This window comes from Lactuca saligna, chromosome 8, assembly GCF_052625555.1.
Source record: "Lactuca saligna cultivar CGN05327 chromosome 8, ASM5262555v1, whole genome shotgun sequence".
In the NCBI taxonomy this organism is placed as follows: domain Eukaryota; kingdom Viridiplantae; phylum Streptophyta; class Magnoliopsida; order Asterales; family Asteraceae; genus Lactuca; species Lactuca saligna.
In genome coordinates this window covers 170,326,456-170,341,195 of record NC_136424.1, presented here as the reverse complement: position 1 = coordinate 170,341,195, position 14,740 = coordinate 170,326,456, and the positions used below count along the sequence as shown (strand labels likewise).

The 14,740-nt window shown below is 41.8% G+C and overlaps 1 protein-coding gene and 1 non-coding gene across 2 annotated transcripts; one reads left to right on the top strand and one right to left on the bottom strand.

Annotated features, from left to right (window-relative positions):
* Positions 1-592: 592 nt before the first annotated feature.
* LOC145010295 (uncharacterized) lies at positions 593-1,174 on the bottom strand. Its single transcript, XM_078968857.1, has one exon. The coding sequence runs from the start codon at positions 1,172-1,174 to the stop codon at positions 593-595; it is 582 nt and encodes a 193-aa protein (XP_078824983.1).
* An 858-nt stretch (positions 1,175-2,032) lies between these two features.
* On the top strand, positions 2,033-2,139 carry LOC145013635 (small nucleolar RNA R71). Its single transcript, XR_013665183.1, has one exon. It is a non-coding gene; the product is annotated as a small nucleolar RNA R71 (small nucleolar RNA).
* The last annotated feature ends 12,601 nt before the right edge of the window (positions 2,140-14,740 follow it).

Genomic DNA, 14,740 nt, shown 5'->3' with positions numbered 1-14,740 from the left:
TTTCATATGTGTAACCGATTTTGGTGGAGAATAGGATTCTTATATAGTGTTGACACATCTAGGGTTACACCATGTAAACCCTAATGTGTCATGACTCTTCATTTCCATGACCCATGGGTTTGTAACTCCCATGGAGCATCCATGGAGCATCCTATGGGTGGAACCCAACTTGATAATCCATGGAGCCTCTTAGCCCACTATACAAGATATGGATGATTTACATAATCAACCCATATATTTAATTAGTTATCTTTTGATCACTTAATTAATTCTAAATTAATTTTTGATCAAACTAATCAAATAATATTATTAATATTATAGAACTTATAATATATTAATAATCTCCAAATGTTATTTCTCTCATTTAGTCTATCCAATTGCATGATGCCATGCAACCCAAATGGACCATGCCGGGTCGGGTCAAGTACATACCGGAAATACTTATGGACTTAGACACCTTATCCAACATAAACTTCTTCTTTTCTTCCTTCTTCTTGCTTAATTTATGGTAGGGCTTTAAAAACTGCTGACTCATCTCCTACCCTCAATGTTAGTGTTGACTCGCATACATCTATTAATGCACCCGCGGTATTCAAGAATGGTCTCCCCAAAATAATTGGAATTTTGGGGTATCTTCCATATTGAGCACTACAAAGTCCACGGGGAATATAAATTTATCCACCTTGATGAGGAGATCTTCACAAACACCTCTTGGACTAATAGTCGTCTTATCCGCCAAATGGATCTTCATATTCACAGGCCTCGGCTCCGGTAAATTCAGCTTCTTGAAGAAAGAAAAAGGCATTAAGTTAATACTTGCACCCGAATCGGTCAATGCTTGAGTAGCAAGTACATTTTCAAATTGACAAGAAATTATGATGCTTCCCGGATCGCCCTTCTTTTCGGGTAGCTCACTCATTACTATCTCCGCGACTTCAGCTAAATCCTTTATAGCAGCAAAGAGACCTTTCAGCCAGTTAAAATACTTGGGTGTTTGAAGCATTGTTTCCATAAATGGAATGTTTACTTGAAGGGCTCTTACATGCTCTATGAAAGCTCTGTATGCTTTAACCTTTTCAGCAGTTATGGCTCTGATTGGGAATGGCAGAGAAGGGTTGTAAGGCCTTAAGGAAACAGCAGATTTGTCATCATGGCATGGAATCGTCGAGTCCATTAGAGGGACTCGGCGAGTCTAGTCGGGTTTAGCTGGACACGACTCTTTTGTCTTTTCTATATGCATCTTGGAGATCTTCTGTGCAGGGGTTAAAATTTCTCCATAGCTGGAGGGCACAACATTCACATTCTCTATTCTTGGATTATTCTCGGTTTTACTTGGAAGTTGACCTGATCTTCTCTCGTTCACTTGATGTGCAAGTTGACCTAGCTGTTCTCAATGTTAAGAATAGATGCTTGCTGATTCCGAAGTATATTTCTGGTCTCTTGTATTGCAACATCATGATCATTGTGTATTTTCTCGGACGCGGCTATAAATTTAGTGAACATTTCTTCTAAATCGGACTTCTTTTCCATAACCGGTTCTTCCTTTTGATACAACCCCTCTCCTTTTGCTTGTATTTCTCCTCCTTCGCCTTTTTGTATTCTTCATACGGGAGCCATTCCTTCTTCGGTTTTCGCCAATTCTCATCGAAACGATCGCCGTATGAGTAGAACACTTGCTCCTTCTTGTTTCCATTTTCATCTATGTCACAATCCTTCGTGAGATGAGGCCCTCTACAGTTCTCGCATCCAACTCAAATTGCATGGATTGTTTGATTCATTTTTGTCATCCTTCTATCTAAACTATCTAGTTTAGCCATCATTGCCTCCATGCTATCGTTGACCGTGTTCACCACCCCCCCTGCTTACTTCATTTCATGGGTTGTCGTATTCTGTAGAATGTTTAGAGAAATTTTCAATTAATTCTTTGATTTTTGGGGGTGGCTTTCTTGTGAGCGGGCCTTGCGAATCAAGTAACTGCCTTGTGGTGACATTAACTCCGTCATAGAAGATTGAAACTTCTTGTTGGCTATTAAGGTCATGGTGCGGGCAATTCCTTAGCAGGCTCTTGTACCTCTCCCACCCTTCATATAGTGACTCTCCAGCTTGTTGTTCAAATTTAACAATGGCCTTCTTTAACTTGGCTATTTTAGAAGGTGGGAAAAAGTGATCTATAAATTCTTCTTTCATCTTGGCCTATGTGGTGACTGACCCGAGAGGGATTGACTTGGGCCAGTCTTTTGCAACACCTTTGAATGTAACTGGGAGCATGCGAAGTATCTGAGTCTCGCGAGGCACGTTTGGAACATTGATGTAATCCGCTACATCACTGACTTCATCCAAATGCTTGTAACCATCTTTGTGGTCTTTTCCATAGAAAGGAATCTCCTTAAGTTGAGCGAGTATGTGGCCCTTTAGTTCGAAAGTGGCAGTACTGGGAATTACGGGTTGCACAAGCCCGGTCCGATGTCGTCACGCATCCTCTTCTTCCATTCCCCCATGGGGATTTCATCGATGTTAGCCATGACAATGGCTAATTCGTCTTCAAAGTCAGTTTCGTGCCCGAAAGTGAGATCTTCTTCTCCGTCGGTCTCATACTCAGTGTCTTCTTTAATCGGGTATTCGATTGCTAAAGAGGCGTTGGATGCTCCTGATTTGCTGCTCTTCTTCTTGCTAAAAACGGACTTGAGGTTCTTTAGTGGCGAGTTCTTTGAAGAAACGGATTCTCCAATAGCTTTTCCTTTGTTCCTCCTTAGTGTGGATTCCGGGTCTTCTAGAGGAGGGACCAGAGGTGTATCAGATCCTCGGGTCATGAAACAACTGCAAGCAAAACAAGAAAAACGTGTAAAAAGAACAAAAATAAAATAAAAATTAAAAGTGTGAACAGCGATGGACTCGCCGAGTTATCACGAGTGCACTCGGCGAGTTCAAGGTAAAACATAATTTTTTTTCTAATTAACTATTAAAACTGATATTTATTAAAACCTATACTAACTACCAATTTACCTAAGAATTAACTTTGTGTGAGATAAATCCCGCACAAAGGATCGATAAAAATAGAAATTAGTGCTAATTTAGAACCGTTCCCCGGCAACGGCGCCAAAATTTTGATGTGTGTAGACTCAACTAGTTTTAAACCTACTTTTTAATTAGAAAATGAGCACACAAAGGCAGTGGACCTATCAATTGTGGTATAGCTAAATACGTAGGGTATCGAACACAGAGAACGGTAAATTAAAACTAAAGACTAATTTTATCTAAATTAATTAATAAGTAGGGGTTTTTCTCTAGTTTTACAAGACTAGAAACTTACTAACTATCACTTAAACTAAAAACTAGAAAAGCAAAGATTTAATTAAATTCAATAATGGGAAGGACTTCTGTTTAGTTCAACTCAATTGATCCTATGGTTGATATTATGGTAATAGTGAAATGGATTAATTCTTCTATTGGTTACCGATTCAAGTGATTAGATTCACATTCATAGCATTAATCCTTAGAGAACAAACTAACTCAAACAATGATCAGTTGTCTAATTTAATTTAATTCACTAGATTATTTATTCGGGTTATTTTAGACTTGTAATAGCTAACTAATTTGGTCCTTTAGTTAAGTTCTTGTTGATGGTCATCACACAAGCTCATATATAAATTTACCTATTTTTCTGTTAATTCTAGTTTCATGTTCATTAATCCTAGTCATATGATGAAGTGGTCACATAAGCATATGAGGTTGATAATTAAAAGATGTTCATACTATTTAATTATCTTCCTATTAACAGAAAAATAGTTATTATTCACACACAAGGTTCTTTAACAAGCTAAAATCAACAAAATCACCAACATTGAATTAATCCTAACATAAAGCAAACCATAATATCAATATTGTATCCCCAAACAAAAGTTTAAGAGTTCTAGCTCATGATTGAGGTAAGTAACAGCAATAAAATGAATTCTAATTGTCTAGCCATAATGGAAAACAAAAGATTAAGTAGAATGATGTGGATTTGCCTCAAATCTCCTTCGGGATTGAATTCTAGGTTGTATCTTCATTCTTCAGATCTCTCCTGCCTCTGATTCGTAGCTTGCTTCTCCTCAAGGGTTCCAGAATATCTTATGTCGATCTGAAAAGCCATATATATATATATATATATATATATATATATATATATATATATATATATATATATATATATATATATATATATATATATATATATATATATATATATATATATATATATATATATATATATATATATAGATTTGAACCGACTCGCTGAGTCCATATCCATCTCACCGAGTTCATCACTTGATTCCTGTGCACGGTAAGTCACGGAGTCTTTATCTTCTCGATCCTTCGACGCGAATCGCCAAGTAGTCGACCCTACTCATCGAGTAGGTTTTGTTTTTGGTGGTTTTTCTTCTTTTTTTCAATTCCCGAGCTCCCAACCGCTTCTCCTACTTCCTTTTGCTTCCGAGCTTCACCTTTGGACTGAAAACATAATTCAAACACTTTTAAGTATCTTTTGTCCATGATATGCAATAAATTAGCTAATAAATGATAAAAATCAATACTTAATATAAGACTAAATATGAAAATATCATGCTACTAATAGTCGGCCAGTGAAGGTCGAGACAGCAATGGTTCGTGGGATATCCTTTCAGCTGACAGCGGACGAGGTCCACACAACACCTGACTCAGGTGGGAGTCAATCCTTTGTTTCTTTAGCTTTTAGCCATCACATCAGTATCCAAAGTGAGGTGTTGAGTCGACCTACAAGGGTTTCTATTGTCAATAATCATGCGGTTTTTTCTACTGAAGTAATCTGGGGGTGTATACTATAGAATTTTGGTGTTGAGTTCCCGATAGACCTGCTACTGATCGCGATGGGTGATGTATGTGTCATAGTGGACATGGACTGGTTGAGTCAGATTGGAGCTGTGATCGAATGTAAGCGTTAGATGGTGACCCTAAAGAACCTAGTGGGGGAGTTCTTACGGTGTATGGCGAGGGTACCAGATCTGGATCATCTTTCTGCTCTGCTTCCAGAGAGAGGCAGAGTCAACAACATGGTTGTATGGGCTTTTTGGCTTATCTGATGGACACACAGGTTGCTACAGAGAGGTTGAATTTTGTCATTGAGGTTCCGATAGTGTGCGAGTTTTTGGATGTTTTCCCTGACGAGTTACTGGGTGTGCCTCCCGAGAGGTAGGTGGAGTTCTGGATTGATTTGGTTCTGGGTGTGCCACTTATTGACAAGGAACCTTATCACCTTACACCACCTGAGATGCAGGAGTTATCCTCACAGCTTTAGGAGTTGCTGGGGAAGGGTTTTATCATGTTGAGTAGCTCACCGGGGGTAGCACCGATTCTTTTTGTTAAAAAAAGGGATGGTTCACACCGGATGTGTATTGATTACCGGGAGTTGAACAAGATGATGCTCAATACCGTTATCCACTACCGAGGATCAACGACTTCTTCTATCAGTTGAAGGGGGAATATTGGTTTTCCAATATTGATTTGTGGTATGGATATCATCTGATGAGAGTTTGAAAGGAGGATATCCAAAAGATGGCCTTTAGGACTCATTATAGGCACTACGAGTGTGTGGTGATGCCTTTCGGACTCACCAACGCACCTTCAACATTCATGGATCTCATGAACCGGGTGTGCAAGCCCATGTTGGATCGATCGGTGATCGTTTTCATTGATGATATTCTAGTGTACTCAATATCCAGAGAGCAACACAAGGACAATCTTAGAGAGATTCTTGGAGTATTAAGGGTGGAGAGGCTTTATGCTAAATTCTCCAAGTGTGATTTTTGGTTATGATACTTCCAGTTCCTTGGACACCTCGTAAATTAGAATGGGATATTGCTAGACCCTACAAAGATTGAGGCAGTTATGAGATGGGAGGTGTCGAGATCCCCATCTGAGATTAGGATTTTTATGGGATTGGATAACTACTATCGTAGGTTGAGTATAGATTTCTCTAAAAAAGACGTTCCTCTCATTAGAATTACCCGGAAGGGTGTTACTTTTGCTTGGACGCCTAAGCAACAGGCCTCATTTGAGACTCTTCGTCATAAATTGCGCGAAGCCCCAATGTAACCCTTTCCCGAGGGAGTGGAGGACTTTCTAGTTTATTGTGATGCTTTTATATCCAGGATGAGTGTGGTGTTGATGCAGAGGGGACACGTGATAGCATATGCATCAAAGCAGTTGAAGCCTCTTGAGACGAGGTATCCTACCCATGATTTGGAGTTGGCGGTGGTGGTGTTCGCCATCAAGAACGGGCATCACTATATGTATGGAGTCTGGTGTACCATATATATGGGCCACAAGAGCCTGAAGTACCTCATGGATCGGCCAAACCTGAATATGATACAGAGGAGGTCGTTGGATGTAGTGAAAGACTATGACAGCGAGATATTGTATCATCTAGGCAAGGCTAATGTGGTAGCCGATGCCCTAAGCCGTAGAGCAGCAAGCTCTTCTATCCAATATGTGTGTATGAGGATGACAGTGATGACTCCAGTATTAGATACCCATCGAGAGGCTTCGGTGGAGGCCTTGAGACCGGAAAACCGAAAGAAGGAGCAGGTGATCTGACAGGTTTCCAAGTTTGAGACAGATAGTCAGTGGCTTATGAATTTTTTTGGGCCGATTTGGGTTCCTTATATGGGTGGAGCTCGGCACATACTGATGGAGGAGGCACATAGATCGAGATTCTCGACCCATCCAAGGGCCACTAAGATGTATTTGGATCTGAAGAGAGATTACCAGTGGCCCTATATGAAAAGGGATGCGGCAAGGGTAGTTGAGAGGTGCTTGACATGTTGTCGGGTTAAGGCGGAGCACCAGTATCAACATGGCTCGTTACAACCTTTTGAGATTCCCCAGTGGAAGTGGGAACAGAATTCCATGGATTTCTCCAACAACTTAACGAGAACCGCTTGGGGTATCGATGCGATATGGGTGATTGTGGACTGTTTGAGAAAGAGTGCTCAATTCTTTGCTTTTAGTGAGAGATCTTCTATAGAGAAATTGGCTGAGATTATGTGAGAGAGGTGGTGGCATGGCATGGAGTGCCGACATCGATAGTGTCCGATTGGGATGTGAGTATTACTTCCAGGTTTTGGAAGAAGTTCCATGAGGACTTGGGTACCTGATTGCACTTCAGTACCGCATACCACCCAAAGACAAACGGGCAGAGTGAATGATCAATACAGACGCTTAAGGACATGCTGCGTGCATGTGTTATGGATTTCAATGAAAGTTGGGACACCTATTTGCCCTTGGCTGGATTTTCTTACAACAACAACCACCATTCCAGTATTGGTATGCCTCCCTTCGATCTCTTATATGTGATGAGGTGTTGGACTCACATCTGTTGGGGAGAGGCAGGACAGCGAGTGATGGGTGGCACTGAGATAGCGCTAAATATTACCGAGCAGATTCAACAGGTCAGACAGAGGTTACTAACAACCCAGAGTCGCCAGAAAAGTTACGTAGACAAGCGACGATCCGAGCTAGATTTCCAAGTCGGAGATTTTGTCCTCTTGAAGGTATCCCCATGGAAAGGGGTAATCCTATTCAAGAAATGGGGCAAGTCGGGCCCTATATACATTGGTCCTTTCAGACTGACCGCTAAAGGTGGTAAGGTAGCTTACCGGTTGGAGCTACATGCAAAGTTGAGCAAGATTCATAACACCTTCCACGTGTCTCACCTCTGGAAGTGTGTAGCCGATGAGATGGCGGTGGTACCATTAGAGGACATTTAGGTAGATGTGAGCCTGAATTACATGGAGAGGTTGCTAACGATCATGGATCAGAAAGTGAAGGAATTTAGGAATACAAAGGTGCCCCTAGTTCAGACCCACAACACCATGACACTTTCTCATCGACTAGTGAGTACTACGGCTCCCGGCAGTATCACAACACCCTCTCGCTGACTAGTGAGTACTACGGCTCCCCGAAGCATCACAACACCCTCTCGCTGACAAGTGAGTACTACGGCTCCCCAAAGCATCACATCACTCTCTCACTGACTAGGGAGTACTACGGCTCCCCGTAGCATCACAACACCCTTTCTCTGACTAGTGAGTACTAAGGCTCCCCGTAGCATCTCAACACCCTCTCTTATCACCCCACAATCTCATCCTCAGGTCATTACTTTACCGCGATCACTAACTCATGCTTCGTGACGAAACATAAATAGGTACCCACAACCACCCGACTAAGCATCAATACTCCTGGTGACCACCGTCAGAACACAAAACTTTTTCTCACTGCAATTCACATTCTCAGATAATCTCGCTCAATGTCAATTAGCTGAAAGGGCTCCCACTAGAACCGTAGGCACCTGATATATGCTTCCCATCACATAACTCAGATCTAAAAATAATCCGAAGTTTAGAACATTATACTCTGATACCTTGGTACACCATCACAGAACCTCACGGTGTCTTGCCTCAACCACTGACCTCTTATTTACAACATCATAGTCAAATATAAACACACATCCTTTCAGAATCTCACAACTAATCCTCCCCTCACACAGCTCGCAGCTTTGGAGTATCCCAACTCTCAATTGGAACACAGAGGAATCGTGAATGACTCAAAACATGTTGATGAGCATCCAAAACTCTCTCCTCTATTGCTAAAAACCCATACATTAAGCCTGAAGTTATCCTGCCTTGAAACTATGCTTTCGAGCCAACCACCTCGAATTTACAATTCCAACCTTGAAGAATTTCTAACCACCATATGGTTTTTGACCAATGACCACCTATCGTGGAGATACCCCAACTTTCCTGAACACGTACATCATGCACTACCTCGCTCTGCACTTCGCCTCGACCATCGTTAACCCTGGCCTCATGTGTCCACACTGTAGATGTCCATAACCATTTCTCTAACCGCACTTCAACATATCGTTGATCCCCTCAATAGAATACCTAATTCTCCCCCACTCAGGTTTCAAATGATCACCAATCGGCATAACAAGAATCTACTCCATAGACTGTTTTACTAGGGATATCACACTTGACTCTTGAAAACTACTACACAATCACCCAAGGACCTTCCCAATGGAACCAAGCAATCTCCAGATATCATGTCTCTGACCAAAAATCTTCAAATCCTCCCAAACTGACTGCCTCTAGTCATCGTGAATTCCTTAGACTAACACACCACCGGATATCCCCACTGTTCCGAAACAGTCCTGCCTCTCAATCTGAAAATAATGCACTATCACGCACCTCGCCACTAATTCCCTAATCAGCCTCCCGATGTGGGAATAATCATAAAGGCAAGGGGCCTCACTCTTATAGTCGATACAAAAATTAGACAACGAAAGCCACCACCCAAAAATGCTCTTCTTGATTACCTGACACTGTTGCTAACACATGCCCAAGTATATCAAATAGGCCCTGATGACCCTCCCATACTATGATACTATCTTGCGGTAGACATACTGCGTAGATACTCCGGTGAAAAATTGTAGCCAATGCTACCACACATGGTTTACCTCAAGCTTAGAAATGAGTAGTCTCCATATCTCTCGTGTTTCCCATAGTAAATGGAGACATCACCACTCAAGTCACAAAAGGTGACATCTCCTCTATTGGCCGATTGCTTAATTTAGGCCGTACTCCTCCATAGATCACCATCTTCTACTCATCCTTGAGTCTTGAGACTCCAACTAGCACCTCAGCAAAATCCCTCGGATAGTAAGTCGATTTCCATCTCAAGGTATGATCCTTTAAAACTCATTTAGCATGGCCCTCTAGATCTAAACTCTTTCACATCTAATCGCAGTCTCACCAACCATAATGGAAAACTGGTAAAACCAGAAGCATTAACGGTCACACGTCATGGTACTCAAGACATGTGACCACCTCTCGATATGCTATAAATCATGATACCCAAACCATGTTATCTCCTCTTAATCTACTACGAATCATGGTACTCAACCCATGTTCTCTCTCCACAATCCACCTCAAATCAGGGTACTCGAACCATGACATCACCTCTTGATCTGCTTCAAATCATGGTACTTAAACCATGATATCACCTCTCGATATACTACTTAAAACCTCTCGAATGCTCCCTGCATCGAGTATGGGTCCTCTGGTTTCAATAGTACGGGCTCATACTACATGCCACATCTACTCATACTTTCTACACGGACCATCCCAGAGTTCCTAAGTAGTTGTTCAACTTTCTTGATAACTAATCCCGTCACGCGTGTTCGTTCCCCATCGAAATGCTCTACTCTATCAGCGTACTCATCTGAATAAGGTCACTCCCTAGGCTCTTCCTAGGTTTTCACACTTATCCGCCATCAGCTGCTAAAGAACTCCTTATTATGTCAACCATCTACCTCCTAAATATTGTCATATTCACTTAGTAGCTGACTCCCATCATCAAGAGTTCCACAAAGCACAAAGCAAGCAGCATTCGGGCATTGAATAATCTCTACCAACACGTATAACCACTCTAGGTTACAACTCCCCTTCCTATAATCATACTAAAAAGGTATCACCAAACTCAAGCACCTCTACCCCTCGTGGGTATTCAATTACTCTCTCAGTAGGCTCCTCTGATGCTTATCTAGGTATCTCTCCTAGATTACTCCTCTATCTCTTAAATATTCCTACTGGATACTCTTACTCAACACATACTCGAAAGCACATCGCAACTAACAGCAACTCCCACGCTAAGGCATCACAAATCAGGCCACTTAAAAAATGAAATATCAAGCCTATCCTCTAGCATGCAGAATATCACAAAATATATCATAACACAACATTAGGGTATTTTGGGAAATCACCGTTCGGGCTCTAGCTGATTGTACACACTGCTCCTTCTAGTTTTTCTCTTAGAAACTCTTGCTTGTTTTTAGAAAAATCATTTCCTTGAAATTTTTTCTCAAATCCTCAATTTGATTCCAGATTTACCCGAAGGTGCATCCGAATCCCTCAAACCAAGGCTCTGATACCAACTTGTAACACCTTAAATTTTCAAAAACAATTTTTTGATATAATATCACATAATTCTCATAATGCATCTCAAAAAAATCTCATTTATTAAGTTTACAATTCAAAACTCCATAGTTGCTCGGTTCAAATCTAGGATCCTCAAAACGTAACTCTTTCACTGGTGTGTACAATCAAGTCGGTGCCTTCCCGTAATCCTGAAAACAACCTAAAACACATAACACATAACACGGTAAGCACGAAGCTTAGTGAGTTCCTCAAAATATCACGCACAAATAATTAGCCACTCGAGGCTAGAGCTCTGGAAGACTCTCCGGTCAATGTGTCTTAGTGGAACCTTCCTGTCCCACGGCTTATTGGACCCTCTGGTCTGGTCTAAGTGAGGACCCTCTAGCCTCATAGTTCGTTGGACCCTCCGGTTCGGTCTAAGTATCGCATAATATACCATAAATATCACACAACAAGATGCATAACTCAAGTAATCACATATGACCCTCTGGTCACACATAAATATCACTCTAGGTAATGTATAGTGAGAAGACTCACCTGACAAGTAGCAAGTAAATAACCCTGCACCCGAATCTCGAACTAGCCTCCGCCTAACACAAGGGATGAATATCTCTAATTAATACTCTTTTCACAACTCGAATAAACGGAGACTATTCTTTCTCTTTGTAACTCTTTGAAGTGGATAAAATACCATTTTACCCCTCCATGGTCTCTATTACTCATGCTAACCAAAACCCTAAAGTTAACAGAAGTCAAACTCGAGTCAACAGTCCATGACTGACCCGACTCGTCGAGTGCACTCTTGCGACTCGTCAAGCCCCCTCGTATCCTCAGAAGTCTCAAAAGTCCGGCTAAACTCGTTGAGTTGACCCCCAACTCATCGAGTTATCACTCAATCAACCTATCGGGACAAAACATCACCGACTCGTCGAGTCAGGCCATTGACTCGGTGAGTTCCTTCGATCAGATTCTTCATTTAAACGATTAAAGACAGATCGATCACCCCAAACACTAGATCTACCATCCTAAGGGTTGATTGTCACGTAAAGCTGCAATATTTACATTTAAAAATCGAATATAAGGCTCGAAATGCCAATATAACTCTAACTAGGATGATTAACCACAATAACTCTTATATGGCTAAATAAAGCTATAATATTTGGACTCTCAGGACCTCACAAAGTGCAAATCGGAAGTCAAAGCCTCAAAAGGGTCCTTACGCATTCAAAGTCCCAACAATGGTGGAAGAAACCCTAATCTTCCATATTTACAAGATCTAAGCAAAATAACAAGAAAGGTGAAAGCTTTTACCACTTACTCAAGCCCTTGCACAAAGTTACACCAGATTCACTGATTCTCTAGCTCCCTTGTTGGATGATCTCCTCTTCTCCCCAAGAGATGCATTAGTCTACTCCAAGTTTTAGCTTCTAAAACTCTCATGGCTCTCTATACACGTTTAGGGTTTGCTCTCAAGGAAAGGTAGCCGCAAATGAGGCTATAAGTGCCTTTAAATATGTCCCAAACCCCACAAATTAGGGTTTCTCTGCCCAGCACCTACTCGGCAAGTCGATTCTCTGACTCGTCGAGTCTACTCATTAAATCCATGCGAGCAACTCGACTCGATTCTACGAGTTGGACTCTCAACTCTTCGAGTCTCTCCATAAATCTCAAGATTAAAGTACACGACAATATACCTAAAAATCGGGATGTTACAATTCTCCCCCACTTGAATTTAAATTCTCCCTCGAAATCACCGCTCAACAACACATATATGGAACCGAAAATCACTACTGAAAAGAATCTCCTACCACTCATATATATTTCCATACGGACACCTGATTCCAAACAGGAACTTCCAAACCCGTAATAAGATGGACCTTTCTACAACTACGACACCCCTTCTGACTCTCCAAACTCTGGAACTCTAGTGGCCTGTCTCACCGCCAGACTGACCTCTCAAGATATCACCATATTATTTGCTGCTTGAATAACAGACCTCGATAACTCACTACCCCTCCGATTCGCTTGTTATGACAGATAACCAAGTCAATGCCCACAAATCGGTTGCCGATCACTTAAACTAGATATATTAACAATCCAAATCATATTCAAAGAAATGAAGGGATCCTATCACACCAGGTACCTATCCACTGAACTGCAAACAAAATCCATCTAAATTGTGAACTCTCAACACCCTGTCCTCAGACGCACGGAAAATAAAGATCATGCTTGCTCAGCAGTATCGTCTGACATCTAACAAACATAAAACCAACTCCCCCCCCCCCAGATATCCCCTTCAACGCTAAGAGCCAGTTCATCTCCCGACCCATCAATTGAACCTCCAAGGGTTACTTAACATGCCCCAAAACGACTCACCGACTTCCTTCTCGCAATAACTATCTCAGCCCATGGTGACACACAAGTCATGAAGGCCGCTTTACCCCAAGAGATTACTACAATCCCAAAAGAAATCGTCTTACCCTTGACCTCTATCGTCAACTACCCATTAGTTTCATGTGTGTCGCAGTTTTCCCATACCAACGAACTGACCCACACATGTCTTAGACACCATATGAAAAACAATACCCTCTCAAAATGAAATCTATCTTTGAATCCAAAATCTCATTCCACCTACTCAATACATGACTAGAATCAAACTCAACTAGAGAGTCTGGTCCGGCACAACTTTGGAACCGCTTATCCCAATATAACACTCAACTCACGACCCATGACTCTCAACCCGCACGTACATCACTTCCCCGATTCCTCCGGATTGGGGACTCCACAGCCTAACTCAGAATATAATGATTCCCAACCCTTATGGAGACTTCTGACTCTCTCCTATTCTGGCGACCGGGATCCTGAAGACACAGTCCAATAAGGCTACTGAAGCCTAAGAACTCTACCGTGTCGTGCTCTGACTAACGACTAACACAGCTCCCCACAGCACCACGACACTTTCTCACTGACTAGTGGGTACTACGACTCCCCGTAGTATCACAACACCCTCTCGCTGACTACTGAGTACTACGACTCCCTATAGCATCAGTACACCTTCTCACTGACTTGTGAGTACAATGGCACCTCGTAGCATCACAAAACTCTCTCACTGACTATGGAGTACTATAGCTCCCCGTAGCATCAGAACACCCTTTCTCTGACTAGTGAGTAGTATGGTTCCCCGTAGCATCGCAACACCCTCTCTTATCACCACCACAATATCATCATCACGTCATTACTTCACCGCGATCACTAACTCACGCTTCGTGGCCAACCATATTTTGGTATGCACACCCAGCCGGCTAAGAATCACTACTCTTGGTGACCACTGTTGAAACAAAACACTTTTCTCACTATAATTCAGATTCTCAAATAATCTCGCTCAATGTCAATTAGATGAAAGGACTCCCACTGGAACCTTAGTCACCTGATACACCCTTCAGCATCTCATAACTCAAGTCTCAAAATAATCCGAAGTTTAGAACATTATACTCTGATAGCTCGGTACACCATCACGGAACCTCACGATGTCTTTCCTCAACCACTGACCTCTTACTAACAGCGTCATACTCAGATATATACACACATCCTTTCAGATTCTCACAACTGATCCTCCCCTCACACAACTCGCAACTTCGGAGTATCCTAACTCTCAATTGGAACACGGAGGAATCATCAATGAATAAAAACACGTTGACGAGGATCCAAAACTCTCTCCTCTATTGCTA